The sequence below is a fragment of the Somniosus microcephalus genome, chromosome 8 (genome assembly GCF_052327205.1).
Source record: "Somniosus microcephalus isolate GS21.2 chromosome 8, FLI_Smic_1.0, whole genome shotgun sequence".
Taxonomy (NCBI): Eukaryota; Metazoa; Chordata; class Chondrichthyes; order Squaliformes; family Somniosidae; genus Somniosus; species Somniosus microcephalus.
Window position 1 is genome coordinate 14,295,536 of NC_140994.1, and position 19,724 is coordinate 14,315,259.

A 19,724-nucleotide genomic window follows, 5' to 3' on the forward strand; every position below is an offset into this window, starting at 1 on the left:
AAGGTCCCGCATAAGAGATTAGCGTGCAAAGTTAAAGCACATAGGATTGGGGGTAAGGTACTGACTTGGATAGAAAACTGGCTGGCAGACAGGAAGCAAAGAGTTGGAATAAACGGGTCTTTTTCCGAGTGGAAGGCGGTGACTAGTGGGGTACCGCAGGGATCAGTGCTAGGACCCCAGTTATTCACAATATATATTAATGAACTAGATGTAATATCTCCAAGGTGGAGACGACACAAAGCTGGGTGGGCGTGTGTGCTGTGAGGAGGATGCAGAGAAACTCCAGTACGATTTGGACAGGTTGGGCGATATGGCAGATGCAGTATAATGTGGATAAATGCGAGGTTATCCACTTTGGTGGCAAAAACAGGAAGGCAGATTATTACCTGAACGGCAATAGATTGGGAGAAGGGGAAGTGCAACGAGACCTGGGTGTCCTTGTGCACCAGTCGCTGAAGGTAAGCATACAGGTGCAGCAGGCGGTTAAGAAGGCAAATGGTATGCTGGCTTTCATAACGAGAGGATTCGAGTACAGGAGTAAGGATGTCTTGCTGCAGTTGTACAGGGCCTTGGTGAGACCACACCTTGAGTATTGTGTGCAGTTTTGGTCGCCTTATTTGAGGAAGGATGTTCTTGCCATGGAAGGAGTGCAGCGAAGGTTCACCAGACTGATACCTGGGATGGCAGGAATGACCTATGAAGAGAGATTGGGTCGATTAGGCTTATATTCGCTAGAGTTTAGAAGAATGAGAGGGGATCTCATTGAAACTTATAAAATTCTATCAGGACTGGACAGACTAGATGCAGGAAGGATGTTCCCGATGGCGGGGGAGTCCAGAACCAGGGGTCACAGTCTAAGGATAAGGGGTAAGCCATTTAGGACTGAGATGAGGAGGAATTTCTTCACCCAGAGAGTGGTGAACCTGTGGAATTCTCTACCACAGAAGACAGTTGAGGCCAATTCATTAAATATATTCAAGAAGGAGTTGGATATATTTCTTAAGGCTAAGGGGATCAAGGGATATGGGGAGAAAGCAGGGACAGGGTACTGAATTTGGATGATCAGCCATGATCACATTGAATGGCCGAGCAGGCTCGAGGGGCCGAATGGCCTACTCCTGCTCCTATCTTCTATGTTTCTATTTTTAACAAACAAAGAGTCAGACTCCTCTTATTGAGGTGTTCGGACTTCCGACAGCGCCAAGAAGCTGAGTAGTGGCAGTTTGGAGAACTACCCCCACTGACTAACTCGGCCACCGCGGGAGACTCGGACTCGGCAACATTGCCGGTTATTGAGGTGTTGTTTTCAGAGTATGAATTTTGCCGGTTAGTAGAGAATACCGGATATTTAGGTGCCGTTTAAACGAGAGTTTCCTGTACCTTCCTGCAGTCCGATAAACAACCGTTTACCACTACTCTCTCTTTCCTGTCACTTCGCCAATTGGCAAGCCTATTATGTGGCACTTTATCAAACGCCTTTTGGAAGTCTATGTACACCACGTCAACCGCATTGCCCCCATCAACCCCCTCTGTTACACTCGTCCAAGATTGAGTTTTTTGATGATGTAATTGGTAACTTGCTTAAACTGGAGAAAAGGCAGCTTAAGGGGGATTGTATTGAGAAATTCAAGATTCTTAAGGGGGTGTCGACAAATTAAAGTAATGACAAACTCAACAAGAAGGAGCATGGACTCGAGGTCAGAAGAGGGGAGATGAACAATCAATTTAAACACGGTGGTGAATATTTCGAACAGGGCGTCTAGGGGAAGGCACTGGAGATGGATGGTGTCGGCAGATTCAAGGGGAATTGGATAAACGTTTGGCAGAGAAAGGGGTTGCGGTGTATGAGAAAGAGACTGCACGAGTAGTCCATGTTTCTTTTTAACTTTGAGCCAGCCATGGGGACAGCAGTGGTCTGTTCAGTCCTGTACATTACGATGTTCCTAACTTAAACCAAACTGCCTACCTCTATTCAACTTGAACTATGCTGTACTGGTTGCTATCATGGCAGGCTTGGTTGTAGCTGGACTGTGCATCCCGCACATACATGACAGATTATTTTGAAGTAGGTCAACTCTCCTCTGATTCAACTCTAGGTCTAAATAATATGCCCAACTCTAGGTCTAAATAATATGCCCAACTCCAGACGATGCAAAGTCTATGACGAGGGTTCAGGAATATGGTTTAGGCAGGGGTGGGGGCTGGAGGGAGGGGTGGTGGTATGGAGAGATGCTGATGAAAGATGAGAAGTTGGAAGAGGGAAACTTATGAAGGGCAACTGATGGGCGAAATCTTTGAGTGAGCCCTGAACTGAATTGTTCCATTTTGGAGTAATTAGCAATTCCTCCTCCTCTTTCTTCGACTTCTCCCCTTTTCCTTTCCCCTCACTTTTTATCAAGGGAAGCTGTTTTTTTTATCTAGCTTTAATCTTGTTTCTAGCCTTTCTTAAATTGAAGAGATATCAGAAAGGTCCCAGGTTCAAACCCTGGTGTACGTTGAGTTATCTGAGTTCACTCCAAGTGCCAGTTTGATGTTGGAGACATTGAGATAAGGGGTGGGAAATGGGCCGGATCTCCCATTCCTGATCGTTATTGAGCGACCCTTGCAAGGCAGTGCAGGCGTATGGACATCAGGCTAGGACAGGATTGGGCAAAGTGGCGCTCCCACGATTATTTGCCCTCCGGATCAAGGGTCGTGTGCGAATAGTGACCAATTCATTACGTCTGGGGATTGCACATGATGCCAGGGGAATTATGCTAAGGAGTCGATGCCTCCAGGAGGGAGAAAAGTGATGAGACAAAGGTTCTGCAGCTGGGCTTGTTGGCAATGTCATCCCATTGCTGAGTGGACAACTTGAAGCATGTGGCACAGTGTGCTTCACCATGGCGGTATGGCCATGTTACCATGGTAACGAGTGACCCTTTTCATTTCCATTCTGTAGTCTAGCGGCAGGAGTGGTACCTGAGGCGAGATCGTTTTCTTGGCAGGTAATGCTGTAGAAATTTTTTTTTTTTTAAGTTCTGCTTTCCTATGTCGTCTTTTTTTTATCCTTGCGATCCAGGACGGAGAACGGCGAAAAAATCCCGCCGCACGGACGTCGACGATTTAACGCCGAACCCGAGAAAGTTGCTCCACATCGGGGACGAACTGAAAAAGCTCAACAAGGTAATTGATGACCTGACACCAGTGAATGAGCTGCCGATGAATGCCAGACCACGGTCCAGAAAGGAGAAAAATAAACTGGCCTCGAGGTAAATAAAATCAGCAAGCAAATTAGCTGAGCGGCATCAAAAGTAGATTGAATCGTTTTTCAGACGTACACTTCACTGTCCCTCCAATAGTCTTGCTTGTTTGAAAAAAAAACTACAATTGTTCTTGTCCTTTCAAGTGAACCGGATTGACATAGCCGTCAAAGGAAAGAAAGCCAATGAAATACTTTTTTGGATTGTAGTCACTGTTCCTGCATTACATCGAGATATAAACCCCGTCTCAGTGGGTAGCGCTCTCTCTCTTTCGTCTCTGAGTCAGAAGGTCGTGGGTTCAAATCCCACTCCAGAGACTTGAGCACAAAAATCTAGGCCGACACTCCCAGTGCAGTGCTGAGGGAGTGCTGCACTGTCGGAGGTGCCGTCTTTCGGATGAGACGTTAAACCGAGGCCCCGTCTGCTCTCTCCGGTGGATGTAAAAGATCCCATGGCCACTATTTCGAAGAAGAGCAGGGGAGTTCTCCCCGGTGTCCTGGGGCCAGTATTTATCCCTCAACCAATATCACTAAAACAGATGATCTGGTCATTATCACATTGCTGGTTGTGGGAGCTTGCTGTGCGCAAATTGGCTGCCGCGTTTCCTACATTACAACAGTGACTACACTTCAAAAAGTAAGTGTAGTCAGTCAATCTCTCCTGCCTTCCATCCTATCACAGACCTTCCCTTTGTTCTTTCCTCCCCTCCTCCCTGCCCCTGCTTAGAAATCTCTCTCCTCTAACCTTCTGCAGTCCTGACGAAGGGTCCTCGACCTGAAACGTTGACTCTGTTTCTCTCTCCTCGATGCTGCCTGACCTGCTGAGTGTTTCCAGCATTTTCTGTTATTTCAAAAAGTACTTCATTGGCTGTAAAGCGCTTTGGGGCGTCCTGAGGTCGTGTAAGGCGCTGTAGAAATGCAAGTCTTTCTTTCTTTCTGGACAGATATGTCAACAGGTTCATTTGAAAGGGCACGAATAACTGTATTATTTTAAAAACTGCAGCTACTTGAAGACAGATACGGTTTGGCTCTTATTACCACAGAACCTCGCCTGTCCAGCCAGCAGTAACTTGAATCAATGTTCCACCAATCTACCCCTGGGGAAATACAGCAAGAGCATTGACACCTCCTCCCCAATGCCCGCTTCCCTGTGTCTCCCCAAGAGCATTGACACCTCCTCCCCAATGACCGCTTCCCTGTGTCTCCCCAAGAGCATTGACACCTCCTCCCCAATGACCGCTTCCCTGTGTCTCCCCAAGAGCATTGACACCTCCTCCCCAATGACCGCTTCCCTGTGTCTCCCCAAGAGCATTGACACCTCCTCCCCAATGCCCGCTTCCCTGTGTCTCCCCAAGTTCAGTCAGGTTTTTATTATTTGGATGTGAGCATTGTTGGCAAGGTCACATTGACCACCCGTCCCTAGTTGCCTGTGAGAAGGCGATGGTGCTTTGGAGGCCATTACCTGATCAACCGCATCCTATCTGATCGACCACCAGCCCTTTGAAACCTTCCTCATGTCCCAGAAAGGGACTAAGTTAGATTTTCGGGGTTAAGTGGCCAAGAATTCCTTGACCCAGGCAAAGGCAGCACAGCTATGTTGGGGGGTAGATCTTGATTGTGCCTTTGCCGATGATGAATGGGAATCCAGTGTATGCAGTTTCCATCTCCAACAGATAAAAAGGGGGAAAATTGAAAGTAATCTTGCAGAGGTGCCACACCCCTGCCCTCCTGCACAAATGGTATACGAGAATCTGCAGCAGAATGCTGGAGGGGCTTTGGTCACGATGGTGCAATTTTCTGGTCACGTTGAAAGAGCCAGCCCTACTGATCTTAAAGGGGGCCGCGCAATGTTCCCCCGAAGGTGCATGGCCGATGGAAGAGATACCGCGCAGCAAATTTAAAGGGACCGCGCACGGAAAAAAATAATTAAAGGGAACATTGGTGCCATGTGGAATCCAAAGCAGACAGTTGCAGCCAGACCCAGCTCACTGACCCCCTGGATTTCCCCATGGCAGATGTTCGACTCCTGGGCTTCCTCCTAGCCACATCCTGATGGTGCTTCCTGCCAACTGATGGATCTTCCACCCAGGCCACCTGGGTGCAAGCTCTACTTAAAGCAACCAATTATACCGAGTAGCGTGCTTGCCGAAGCTGAGCCTGGAGCAGCTCTCTCAAACCCGGTTCCCATTTCTGGCTGGCACACCAATGTGACTCAGACACAGCAAGTGTGGGAGACGGGCACCACTCCACCTGCCTGTGGAAATTCACAAAGCTTCGGCAATGGAACCCTAAAGATCCGACAGACGCCAACATCGCTGCACTGGGCAGTAAAAGGCCTCACAAAGGCCTTCGACACCATCAACCGTTATGGGGTGTCCTCCTCAAATTCGGCTGCCCTCAAAAGTTTGTCACCATCCTCCGCCTGCTTCACGGCGACATGCAAACCGTGATCCTGACCAACGGATCCACCACAGACCCAATTCATGTATGGACCAGGGTCAAGCAAGGCTGTGTCATCGCACCAACGCTCTTCTCGATCTTTCTGGCTGCAGTTTTCCATCTCGCCCTCAGTAAGCACCCCGCTGGAGTGAAGCTAATTTACAGAACAAACAGGAAACTGTTCAACCTCCATCGCCTCCAGTCCAGATTCAAGGTCGTCCCATCCTCTGTCATCGAACTACAATATGCAGACGACGCTTGCGTCTGCGGTCACCCGGAGGTCGAACTCCAAACCATCGTAAACACCTTCACCGAAGCGTATGAGAGCATGGGCCTTGCACTAAACATCCGTAAGACAAAGGTCTGCCCCCGCCACACAGTACTGCCCCCCGATTATCAAAATCCATGACGAGGCCTTGGACAACCTGGACCACTTTCCATTCCTCGGGAGCCTACAGTCAACAAGGGCAGATGTCGACGACGAAGTCCAACACCGCCTTCAGTGTGCCAGTGCAGCCTTCGGTCGCCTGAGGAAGAGACCTCAAACCCAGCACTAAGCTCATAGTCTACAGAGCAGCAGTGATACCCGCCCTGCTGTATGCCTCAGAGACATGGACCATGTACAGCAGGCACCTCAAAGCACTGGAGAGGTACCACCAACGCTGCCTCCGCAAGATCCTGCGAATCCATTGGCAGGATAGGCGCACCAACGTCAGTGTTCTCGCTCAGGCCAACATCCCCAGCATCGAAGCTTTGACCATGCTCGATCAGCTCCGATGGACGGGCCACTTCGTCCACATGCCCGATACGAGACTCCCAAAACAAGCGCTCTACTTGGAGCTCCGACACGGCAAGAGAGCCCCAGGTGGGCAGAGGAAACGCTTCAGGGACACCCTCAAAACCTCCTTGAAGAAGTGCAACATCACCACCGATACCTGAGAATCCCTGGCCCAAGACCGCACAAAGTGGAGGAGAAGCATCCGGGAAGGCGCCGAACACCTCGAGTGCAAACAGCGGAAAGAGCGCACGTCAACCCAAACACCCCACCCATTCAACCATCGTCTGCCGCACCTGTGACAGAGACTGTCGGTCCCGCATTGGACTCCACTTGAGAACTCATTTTTAATGTGGAAGCAAGTCATCCTCAGTTCCGAGGGACTGCCTAAGAAGGAGGGCAGTAAAATGCAATCCCAGACTGGGCCCCTGTGACCATCCATGAGCTGTAATTAAGGGGTTGCTCCCTGTCACTTGTTAAATTCTGATACCCGACACACTTTCCCTTCAAGCATGGCTTCCCTGCTATGAGCGTAGAATTGCAGAATTGACTCCAGTATCTCTGTATTATATGCTATATAATATATTATACTCTAGTATCTATTATATACTATATCATATATTATGCTCTTGAATCTCTTATATTTTGTCATATATTCTTGTATCCCTGTTATATGCACCATGCTACAGGAAACTTTCTGGTATCCGGCACTGACGGGACTGAGCTGGTGTCGTTAGATCAAAACTGCCGTATAAACCAGCGGCAATGTTAAAACATGGAGCTTTTCAGCTCCGTGTGAATCAACAAACCCTGTTGCTTAGCAACAGCTTCAAAACAGTCGGCTGCAGCTGCAAGCGTCTCTAGCTGAAGCTGTTGCTTAGCTACAGACCTTGCAGAGCCTGACTGGGGGGAAAAAAAAAGCAACGAGAAGTAAAAAAAACTTATAGAAAACGGCTCCTGAATTTTGCCAGTAGATAGAGCTTTCCGGACTACGAAAGTTTCCTGTATATGAATATATATGTTATAATTGCAGGTTTAAAAAAATATATACAACTTCACTTACGGGGCAAATCACCCTGTCTGTACTCTTAATAGTTGTATATAATTATGATTGAAGTATTTACTAATATAAGGCATGACCCCCCCGCCCCCCCCCCCCCCCCCCCCCATTCTCTGAGGCTAGGACCTGAAGCATGGCATTTCATCCTGCGGTCTGCACTGTTACCCATTGCTTTCTCTTTGTGTACACAGGGCCTGTAGACTAAAGAAGAAAGCACAGCATGAGGCCAACAAAATCAAGTTGTGGGGTTTGAACACTGAACATGGTAAGCGAAATGAATCTTGTCATTCATGTGAAAATGACTTATGTAATAATACTGGGCGGCCTGCTGGTGGCGATGTCCAGGGAGAGTATAAATACTCGGGCATGGGCCCAGCTTGCTCAGGACATTCTTTAACAGGAACTAGTGAAGGACACAACTAGACCTCCATGTTGTAAAACAGTTGATTAAAGCCTTGTTTAATACTCAGACCAAGTGCCTAGTAGTTTTCTTAACGTCAGTAAGTGGATCCGTTACTGTACTGTACTCTACTGCCAACCAGAGCTGGATTAAGAATTCTTGTGGGGGTGTGTTGGGGTGGGGGGGGGGGCATGACCCTGGGCAGCAAGAACATTCGGGGCTTGCCCCCGTCCCCATCCCCACCCGCCTTGGGTCCTGTGGAAGACGCCATTCCCAAGCCTAAGCTTCAGCATTCCGAAGGGACCGCTCCCTCCGTGACACCCTGATCCACTCCTCAATCACCCCCAACAGCCCTTCTCCTTCACCTGGCACCTTCCCGTGCAAGCGCAGGAGATGCAACACATGCCCTTTTATCTCCTCCCTTCCCACTGTCCAGGGCCCCAAACACCCCTTCCAGGTGAAACAGCGATTTACTTGTACTTCTTGCAATTTAATATACTGTATTCGCTGCTCACGATGCGGTCTCCTCTACATTGGGGAGACCAAACGCAGATTGGGCGACCGCTTTGCGGAACACCTCCGTTCAGTCTGTAAGGGTGATCCTGAGCTTCCGGTCACCTGTCACTTTAATTCACCACTTCACTCCCACTCTGATCTCTCTGTCCTCGGCCTATTACATTGTTCCAATGAAGCTCAACGTAAGCTCGAGGAACAGCACCTCATCTTTCGATTGGGCACTTTGCAGCCTGCCGGACTCAACATTGAGTTCAACAATTTCAGATAATTATCCCTGCCCCTATTTTTCATGCAATATGATTTTTGCCACTCCCATTTGCAACATTTTATCTTTCCTGCCTCTTAGAAAAGTACAGGATATTCTTTCAATTCCTTCCTCCCCTCCTATTAAACCCCCCACCCCCAGTCTCTGCGCCTGCTTAATATCTGTTCCATCTCCAGCTTTTTCCAGTTCTGATGAAGGGTCACCGACCAGAAACGTTAACTCTGTTTCTCTCTCCTCGGATGGTGCCTGGCCTGCTGAGTATTTCCAGCATTTTCTGTTGTTACTATCTAAGCTCCAGCATCCTGCCTCGTCCAGCTACGTTCCCACCCTGGGATCTTAGCCCAGTTCTGAGAGGTGGCACTGTGTGGGAGCAAGGTAGGAAGTGGGGCACGGTTCGGGGCTCGGCCCGGCAGAGAGCAGTTGCCGGGCACCGGAACAGCGCCCAACATTTGGTAAATGTTTAAGTTTCTCAGTTGGCATTAAACCTGTTTGCCCCCCCCACCACCCACACAAGACCATGCTGGCGGGGGCCCCGTAGGTCGTTGCGTTAAACCCGCCCCTGCGGGCACCACTCCACTTTATTTAGACTGTTGCTACTTCTGGTGCTGGGCTCAGGTGATGCAGCCTCTCCGGAACAGAATGGGAGCGGCTTGTGGTGGTTACTGTGCTGAGCAGATTTATCTTGCATGGGAAGAGGGGTTTGAGAAAGGAGTCAATCATGTCAAAAGTTGCCCTTAAAGTTAAAGGTGTCAGCCAGTGGATCAGTGGATAGCACTTTTGCCTGAGTCAGAAGGTCGTGGGTTCAAGTCCCACGCCAGAGGCTTGAGCGCAAAATCTAGGCTGACACTCCCAGTGCAGTGCTGAGGGAGCGCTGCATCTTCCAGATGAGACGTCAAACCGAGGCCCCATCTTCACTCTTGGGTAGACATAAAAGATCCCATGGCATTATTTTGAAGAAGAGCTGGGGAATTTTCCCCAGTCTCCTGGGCAAATTTATTCCTCATTCAACATCACTAAAACAAATTACAGGAAATTTTGGTTTATCCGGAGGTTAACTGTCCGGAATGCTCGAGCCACCGGCAAAATTCAGGAGTCAGTTCAGTAAGTTTTTTTTCTTTTCGTTGCTTTTTTTTCAACCAGTCTGGCTCTGCAAGGTCTAGCTAAAGCTGTTGCTTAGCTACAGAGACGCTTGCAAGCTACGGCCGACTGTTTAGAAGCTGTTGCTAAGCAACAGGGTTTGTTGCTAGATACGGAGCTCAAAAGCTTCCGTATGTTTTAACATTAGCGCTGGCTTGTCCAGCAGTTTTGATGGGACGGCAACAGCTCGGTCCCGTCGGTGCCGGATATCACAAAGTTTCCTGTATCTGGTCTGATTTATCTCATTGCTGTTTGTCCTGAGGTTGTGAAAGGTGCTATATAAATGCAAGCCTGTCTGTCTGTTTTTCTTTCATTGCATTTTATAATTGTCAATTTTAGAGATGCTGTATGCCTTTTACAAAGCAACAACAATTTTTTGAAGAGGTAACAGAGAATAGACAAGGGTAATGCAGTAGATGTAATTTATCTAGATTTTTCAAAAGGCCTTCAATAAGGTACCACATAATAGACTAATGAATGCGGAGTCAGGGGACAAGTAGCAGAATGGATAGCTAATTGGCTTCCAGACAGAAAGCAGAGAGTAGGAGTAAAGAGTAGCTATTCAGAGTGGCAGAAGGTAGGTAGTGGTGTTCCCCAAGGATTAGTGCTGGGACCACTGTTGTTCACAAGTTATATTAACGATTTAGACTCTGGAATCAAAAACACAATTTCTAAATTTGCAGATGACACCAAATTGGGGGGGATAGTCAATACTGAGGAGGACTGAAACAAATTGCAGGAAGACACGAATAAACTTGCAGAATGGGCATATAATTGGCAAATGAAGTTCAACACAGATAAATGTGAGGTATTACATTTTGGTAGAAAGAATAGGGAGGTCACTTATTACTTGGAGGATGCGAGTCTAGGTGGGATAGAGGAACAAAGGGATCTCGGAGTACAAATACACAAATCACTAAAAGTAGCGACACAGGTTAACGAGGTCATTTAAAAAAAAACAAGCACACGGGTTTATTTCTAGAGGGATAGAATTGAAAAGTAGGGAAGTTATGCTAAACCTGTCGTACCTTGGTTAGACCACACTTCAAGTACTGCGTACAGTTCTGGTCGCCATATTATAAAAAGGATATAGAGGCACTGGAGAAGGTACAGAGAAGATTTACAAGGATGATGCCAGAAATGCAAGGGTATACATATCAGGAAAGGATGAACAGGCTGGGTCTCTGTTTTCTTGAAAAGAGAAGGCTGAGGGGTGACCTAATTGAGGTCTTTAAAATTATGAAAGGTTTTGATAGAGTGGATACAGAGAGAATGTTTCCACTTGTGGGGAAGAGCATAACTAGAGGCCATCAATATAATGTGAGAAGTCACACAACACCAGGTTATAGTCCAACAGCTTTATTTGAAATCACAAGATTTCGGAGCGCTGCTCCTTCGTCAGGTGAAGTGAAGAGATGCATATAGGCACAGCATATATAGTCAGAGAACACTGCCAGATGATTACAGGTAATCTTTCTAACTGCCCTTTATCACACCTCAGCAGAGAGACAATCACAGCAATCAAAGGTGTGAATGGTGTCCAAACAGGACAGTCAGGAAAACATTACATCAAAGAGGTGGGGTCACAAGGGGTCAAATGTTGCAGATGCTGAGGTCTGTATGAAAAACAAAAAAACAGACAAAGCAATAAAAAAAATTTTTTTTGCTGGAAATCACAGCAGATCCGGCCGCATCTGTGTAGAGAGAACAAGCCAACGACGACTCGGGTCTGGATGACTCTACATCAGGTGGGGTTACATGTAGCGTGACATGAACCCAAGATCCTGGTTGAGGCCGTCCTCATGAGTGCGGAACTTGGCTATCAGTTTCTGCTCGACGATTTTGCATTGTCGTGTGTCTCGAAGGCCGCCTTGGAGAATGCTTACCCGAAGATCGGAGGCTAAATGTCCTTGACTGCTGAAGTGTTCCCCGACTGGGAGGGAACACTCCTGCCTGGCGATTGTTGTGCGGTGTCCGTTCATCCGTTGTCGCAGTGTCTGCGTGGTCTCGCCGATGTACCATGCTCCGGGGCATCCTTTCCTGCAACGTATGAGGTAGACAACGTTGGCCAAGTCACATGAGTATGTACCATGTACCTGATGGGTGGTGGCCTCACGTGTGATGATGGTATCTGTGTTGATGATCTGGCATGTCTTGCAGAGGTTGCCGTAGCAGGGTTGTGTGGTGCCGTGGTCGCTGTTCTCCTGAAAGCTGGGTAATTTGCTGCAAACGATGGTCTGTTTGAGGTTAGGCGGCTGTTTGAAGGCGAGTAGTGGAGGCGTGGGGATGGCCTTAGCGAGGTGTTCGTCGTCATCGATGACATGTTGAAGGCTGCGAAGAACATGGCGTAGTTTCTCCGCTCCGGGGAAGTACTGGACAACGAAGGGTACTCTGTTGGTTGTGTCCCGTGTTTGTCTTCTGAGGAGGTCTATGCGATTTTTCGCTGTGGCCCATCAGAACTGTCGATCGACGAGTCGAGCGTCATATCCCGTTCTTACGAGGGCGTCTTTCAGCGTCTGTAGGTGTCCATCGCGTTCCTCCTCGTCTGAGCAGATCCTGTGTATTCGCAGGGCTTGTCCATAGGGGATGGCTTCTTTAACGTGGTTAGGGTGGAAGCTGGAGAAGTGGAGCATCGTGAGGTTGTCCGTGGGCTTGCGGTAGAGTGAAGTGCTGAGATGTCCGTCTTTGATGGAGATTAGTGTGTCCAAGAATGAAACCGATTCTGAGGAGTAGTCCATGGTGAGTTTGATGGTGGAATGGAACTTGTTGATGTTATCGTGTAGTCTTTTCAGTGATTCTTCGCCCTTCGTTGTCCAGTACTTCCCCGGAGCGGAGAAACTACGCCATGTTCTTCGCAGCCTTCAACATGTCATCGATGACGACGAACTCCTCGCTGAGGCCATCCCCACGCCTCCACTACTCGCCTTCAAACAGCCGCCTAACCTCAAACAGACCATCATTCGCAGCAAATTACCCAGCTTTCAGGAGAACAGCGACCACGACACCACACAACCGTGCCACGGCAACCTCTGCAAGACATGCCAGATCATCAACACAGATACCATCATCACACGTGAGGACACCACCCACCAGGTACATGGTACATACTCATGTGACTCGGCCAACGTTGTCTACCTCATACGTTGCAGGAAAGGATGCCCCGGAGCATGGTACATCAGCGAGACCATGCAGACACTGCGACAATGGATGAACGGACTCCGCACAACAATCGCCAGGCAGGAGTGTTCCCTCCCAGCCGGGGAACACTTCAGCAGTCAAGGACATTCAGCCTCCGATCTTCGGGTAAGCATTCTCCAAGGCGGCCTTCGAGACACACGACAACGCAAAATCGTCGAGCAGAAACTGATAGCCAAGTTCCGCACTCATGAGGACGGCCTCAACCGAGATCTTGGGTTCATGTCACGTAGAGTCATCCAGACTCGAGTCGTCATTGGCTTGTTCTCTCTACACAGATGCGGCCGGACCTGCTGTGATTTCCAGCAAAAAAAAAATTTTGTTTTTTGTTTTTCACACAGACCCCAGCATCTGCAACATTCGACCCCTTGTGACCCCACCTCATTGTTCTTTGATGTAATGTTTTCCTGACTGACCTGTTTGGACACCATTCACACCTTTGATTGCTGTGATTGTCTCTCTGCCGAGGTTTGATAAAGGGCAGTTAGAAAGATTACCTGTAATCATCTGGCAGTGATGTGGAGATGCCGGAGTTGGACTGGGGTGGACAAATGTAAGAAATCACACAACACCAGGTTATAGTCCAACAGCTTTATTTGAAATCACAAGCTTTCGGAGCGCTGCTCCTTCTTCAGGTGAAGTGGAGAAATGCATAAAGACACAGCTTATATAGTCAGAGAATCATGTCAGATGTTTACAGGTAACCTTTCCAACTGCCATTTGTCACACCTCTCTGCCGAGGTTTGATAAAGGGCAGTTAGAAAGATTACCTGTAATCATCTGGCAGTATTCTCTGACTATATATGTTGTGCCTATATGCATCTCTTCACTTCACCTGACGAAGGAGCAGCGCTCCGAAAGCTTGTGATTTCAAATAAAACTGTTGGACTATAACTTGGTGTTGTGTGACTTATTACATTTGTCCACCCCAGTCCAACACCGGCATCTCCACATCATGGCCATCAATATAAGATAGCAAGAAATCCAATAGGGAATTCAGCAGAAACTTCTTTACACAGGGAGTGGTTGAGGTGAATAGTATAAATGCATTTAAGGAGAGGCTAGATAAACACATGAGGGAGAAGGGAATAGAGGGTTATGCTGATAGATTTAGATGAAGAAAGACAGGAGGAGGCTCGAGTGGAGCATAAACGCCGGCATGGACGAGTTGGGCCGAATGGCCTGTTTCTGTGCCATACATCCGATGTAAAACAAAACCTCTAAACCACCTCTCTAAGGTGCAGCTAGTTCCTAAAATGGTTTGCCACCCACCCCTCGGGTGTAGCGTGATTTTTTTTTCCCCTGCAGAATGAAAGGGATTGCTATACAAACTCCCAAAACACAGCACTAGAATAAATACAAACGAGGTCTCCTGATCCAGTCGCCTCGCTTCCCCTTTCTGCACAACATGAGGCCAGCGTAGCACCAGATTTGCTCAGTAGGGACAGCGCATGCCTCCGCCCTTCATTGCCTCTCAGACCTGTTTGAGCTGCAATGGTGCATTCGGGTGTGGAACGTAGTAGATCTTTGGCAAGTTGACAGCAGGCAAGAAAAATAGAAGCTTCTTATGCCGAAGCCATTGCCCAACGCCCAAGCATGTATGTGTTGTAATCTTTCTCTCTCTTTCTTTCTCTCTCGCATTAGCAGCTCTTCTTTGCATTAGTATTTAATATATGCAGCCCATACCCTTTATCTTTACTTCTGTCCCCTCTTTTTTTAATTTTGGTTCTCTTGTGTCTCCCCCACTACCTTCGCTCCACCATTGGTGGCCGTGCCTTCAGCTGCCTAAGCCCATAGCTCTGGAATTCCCTCCCTAAACCTCTCCACCTCGCTCTCTTCAAGACGCTCCTTAAAACCTATCTCTTTGACCAAGCTTTTGGTCACCTGCCCTAATATCTTCTCCATTGGCTCAGTGTCAATTTATGTCTGATAACGCTCCTGAGAATTGCCTTGGGCTGTTAAAGGCGCTATATAAATGCAAGTTGTTGTTGGTTCAACCCTTGCCCACCTTCCTTTTTCAATTCCGACCATCCTCCTGTAGTCCTTCACAGTCGTCATCATTTGGTTTCATCAGAGAATCTTCTGTCCAGTCATTTATATCCTAACTAAGAGCTGTCATTCTCCTGTAAGAAATTCCATTATTGCACACAAGTAGTGGGTAGGGCAGATCCGGTAGATAGTTAACGTCAACTCATCTTTCATTCACTTTATAGGAACTTGCTGTGTGCAAAATGGCAGCCATGTTTGCCTACATGAGCATAGTTATTGCACTACAAAGTAATTTGTTGCATATTGATAAATTTTGAGATGTTTCTGTAAGATGAGATAAGGCCGTATGGAAAATGCAAGTGCTAAGATTTTAATTCTTGTTTCTTTCGCCCCAAGATAACTTGCTTCAAGTTATTGTAGCTATCAAGCGGCAGATTATGCAGCGAGTGGAGAGCAGCGATGGAACTGAGGAAGAGAGCATGACTGAAAAACTGGATAAACTAATGAAAGGCACAGTCGGTAAGAACTAGACCGAGATCTTGACTTTGAGGGAGCCTTTAGTTGGGACCCCCGTGGAACCTACGTTTGAACCTTGGCCAAAATTATAAGATCTTCTCCAAAACTCACTGAAATGGGCTTGGGACAGTTGTAATCTAGTTCCTGTTGGGTGGGAATTCGCCACGCTGTTTGGCAATGCATTGGTAGATTTCTGTCATTAGGGTGGGATGTGGAAATGTCACACCTTTGCAAGGGGTGTCTTTGAGGTTGAGTTGTATTGTTGTGCCAGAATAGACAGAGGTTTACTCTGCAACTTGCCTCCTTTATACCTCATTAGCATTGACATTGGATGGGCAAAGTTTAGAAAAATATTCAGTCTTTTCTGCAGTAGCATCCAATAGTTTGGGGGCGGGGGGAGGAGTGGGAAGCATAAATTTGTTGCACAAAATTCTTGGAGCCCATCCCACTGAGAGTTACAGCAGCTCTTGGATTTAAAATGGAAGCAGAATCATGCTGTGAAAGCAGCAGACTTCATGTCATCATATATTGTTCTGTTCAGTAGCTGAGGTACCAGTTCTCAAATCAGTGAACTGGGGGCAGCTCATTCGACATTGGGTATGAATGCTATCTTGGCTTTGGGACCTTGGTGATACATACCTGTTCTATAAGCTGCTGCATAGTTGGACTGGTAGAGCTTACTCAATAATATACGAATCAGGAGCAGGCCATACGGCCCCTCGAGCCTGCTCCGCCATTCAATAAGGTCATGACTGATCTTCGACCTCAACTCCACTTTCCCGCCTGATCTCCATATTCCTTGATTCCCCATGAGTCCGAAAATCTATCGATCTCCGCCTTGAATATACTCGATGATTCAGCATCCACAGCCCTTTGGAGCAGAGAATGCCAAAGATTCACAACCCTCTGAGAAGAAATTCCCCCTAATCTCAGTCTTAAATGGCTGACCCCTTATTCTGAGACTATAACAATAGAAAATACTCAGCTTACTTGATAGCTGTTTAATGTTTATGGTTTATTCTGTCAAATTTGAATTTGATAAATGTATCTAGTTTATCTTTATATTTGTGACACTTCTGAATGTTCAAAAGGGATGTCTTTTTGTGCAAGACTCTGTCTTATTGGTAGGGATGCATTGATCCCTCGGGCTGAGCAATCAATATGCAGTCGTATAAGCTTTGCATTTATTTTTTTCAAGTTACCTCTTTTATAAAGTGGACCTCCTAGTCTAGGGTGGAAGTGTTTTTGTTATGGAGTTCTGTGTCTAGCTGTTTCATAAAGCCTATTGGCTATACGTCCTGTACCAGCCAGATTTCTTATCGAGAAACTAAGGTGAAGGGTCCAGGTTCAGAGACTTGGGACACCAACAAGTTTGAGAAGAGAAGGTAAATTGGGAGTAGTGGTTAAGTGACTCCAGGCTTGCCTTTTCAAAGCCAACGGTTGTAAGATGAAGGAAAGACTGAAGGAGGTGAGGAGTGCCACAGTTTTAAGATGGCAGAATGAGTCTTGATTTTTAATGCACTGGGAAAGCAGGAAGGAGAAAGAGCAAGTTGATAGCATACTTGCAGATTTGGAAGACTGAGAGAAGTTCAGAGGAGCATTGACCATGGTTCTATGGATGAAACAGATAAGAAAAGTTATGACTGAGAAAATGGAGAGAAGGATTGCCTTTCAGAATTCAAGCTTTTCTTGTCTCTTTTTCCTGAGTGATATTGGCAAAGCTTTCTCAATTATGGATGCAATTTTCAAGTTCTGGATAGACTTGAAGACTTCTTGATGTGATATTGAGGGGAAAAGAAATGTTTTAGCACTGGAGGAGTTGTGGTAGTTCCATTTGATGTCCGAGGAGATTGAGGCCAAGAATGTTGATAAATAAAGAATTAGCAATGGAGCCATCAAAAGTAAAATGTCGTAATTATTGCTTACCCTTGAGAGACATGGACACAATATCTTTTGACGAACGGAACAAAATAACTTTTACTGGAGGCATGGAGGAGATCAATATGTAGTAATTCAGTCGTTTTATTGAAAGGACTGGAGGATATATTCACTGAGAAGGAGTGAGTAAGTTGGATAATGACTGGAGGAGGTTATTGATATGAATGATGGATCAATAATATGCAGCTAGCATGGACTACATATTTAATCCATCATTCCTATCAACTGTATTATCAGTTACTTGGTCTACTAAGTAGAAAGTAGTTCACTCCAGAACTTGGGCACAAAACTCCAGGCTGACACTCCAGTGCAGTACTGAGGGAGTGCTGCACTGTCGGAGGGGCCGTCTTTCTGATTAGATGTTCAACCAAGGCCTGTCTGCTCTCTCAGGTGGACAGAAAAGATCCCATGGCACTATTTCGGAGTTCTCCCCGGTGTCCTGGGGCCAATATTTATCCTTCAATCAACATCACTAAACAGATTATCTAGTCATTATCACATTGCTGTTTGTGGGAGCTTGCTGTGCGCAAATTGGCGTTTCCATCATTACAACAGTGACGACACTTCATAAAATACTGAAATGGCCGGTTTGGGACGTCCGGTAGTCATAAAAGGCGCTATAGAAATGCAGGTCTTTTTTTTTTCTTATTGTGTGACTCGCTTTTGAACTATTTCAAACTGAAAGATGCAATAAAATTCAGGTATTAATGGTAAATGTGGATTGCTCCTGATAAGTGGAAGGATGTGCTGTTCTAGAAGGACGGAAACATTGCAAACATGTCATGCACGTATACTATTCTGTTGCTCTGGGACACGAAGCCTAATTACAGGAACACTGAGGTCAGTTAGAGGCTAATTGCTCTAGGGACATTCTGCGGTCAATTAAAAGGCATTTTCTGTTGCTGGGGCAGTTTCTCCATAGCTGTGAAATGATTGGTTGTCCTCTACTGCCCCCCCCCCCCCACCCCCGACCCAAATCACAGGCACTGTTGCTTCGACAGCTTGACATTTCAAGGGCAAAGAACGATGAGAGATATGTAGACTAGAGGCCACGCTTCTTTGGGAAAACGTTGGACTTGAGGCCCTCCTCAATGATACTTTTTTGTTAATACCAACTCAAAGTAACTTCTGTGGGATAATCTGTAGCAAATAATCAGCTAACTGAGACAATTTAAATTGAAGTACCAGATGCACTTTGTACTCGATGATGCAGAGCTGTGTCCCAGTACACTTCTTGGCTTCCACCTTGGGTTCATGAGGTAAAACTTGCAGTATTGGTTACTTTCTACTGTCGATTATATACATTGAGTAACTGATCGATTTTATTACATCAGCAGAGTTCTCACTAGCTCCTTAAGTTTACACTTGATTACTGGCCACATTCGGATGTTATACAGGAAACTTTCTGATATCCGGCACTGGCGGGACCGAGCTGGTGCCGTACCATCAAAACTGCCGTAGAAACCAGCGCTAATGTTAAAACATACGGAGCTTTTCAGCTCCGTGTGAATCAACAAACCCTGTTGCTTAGCAACAGCTTCAAAACAGTCGGCCGCAGCTTAAAAGCGTCTCTGTAGCTAAGCAACAGCTTCAGCTAGACCTTGCAGCACCTGACTGGGGAAAAAAAAAAAGCAACGAGAAGTAAAAAAACTTATAGGAAACGGCTCCTGAATTTTGCCGGTAGATAGAGCTTTCCGGACAGTTAACCTCCGGTTAAACGAAAGTTTCCTGTACTTGTTTCATAATATAAGGGACCTCAAGCTCTTGATTTTAAAATTCTCATCCTTGTTTTCAAATCCCTCCATGGCTTCACCCCTCCCTATCTCTGTAACCTCCTCCAGCCCCACAACCCCCCCGAGATAGCTACGCTCCTCCAATTCTGCCCTCTTGAGCATCCCTGATTACAGTCGCTCCACCAATGACAGCCGTGCCTTCAGCTGCCTGGACCCTAAGCTCTGGAATTCCCTCCCTAAACCACTCCCCCTCTCTACCTCTCTCTCCTCCTTTAAGACCCTCCTTAAAACCTACCTCTTTGACCGAGCTCTTGGTTCTCTGCCCTAATATCTCCTTTACATGGCTCGGTATCAAATTCTGTTTGATAATCGCTCCTGTGAAGCGCCTTGGGATGTTTTACTATGTTAAAGGCGCTGTATAAATACAAGTTGTTGTTGGATTATTCTCTAAGCTTTCGGCCGGCGGTTAAATCATTAAAACTTTAGTGTGTTCAGCTGTTGAGATAATTCAGTCTGTTTT

The 19,724-nt window shown here is 46.8% G+C and overlaps 1 protein-coding gene across 1 annotated transcript in view; it reads left to right on the forward strand.

Moving 5' to 3' along the window:
- The window catches only part of LOC147113328 (CREB3 regulatory factor-like), a 155,628-nt gene that overhangs the window by 103,850 nt on the left and 32,054 nt on the right, over nucleotides 1–19,724 (forward strand). Inside the window, exons 6-8 of the mRNA XM_085994260.1 lie at nucleotides 3,062–3,251; nucleotides 7,707–7,780; nucleotides 15,414–15,536. Coding sequence (XP_085850386.1) covers nucleotides 3,062–3,251; nucleotides 7,707–7,780; nucleotides 15,414–15,536 — 387 coding nt within the window. The remainder of the gene's footprint in view (nucleotides 1–3,061; nucleotides 3,252–7,706; nucleotides 7,781–15,413; nucleotides 15,537–19,724) is intronic.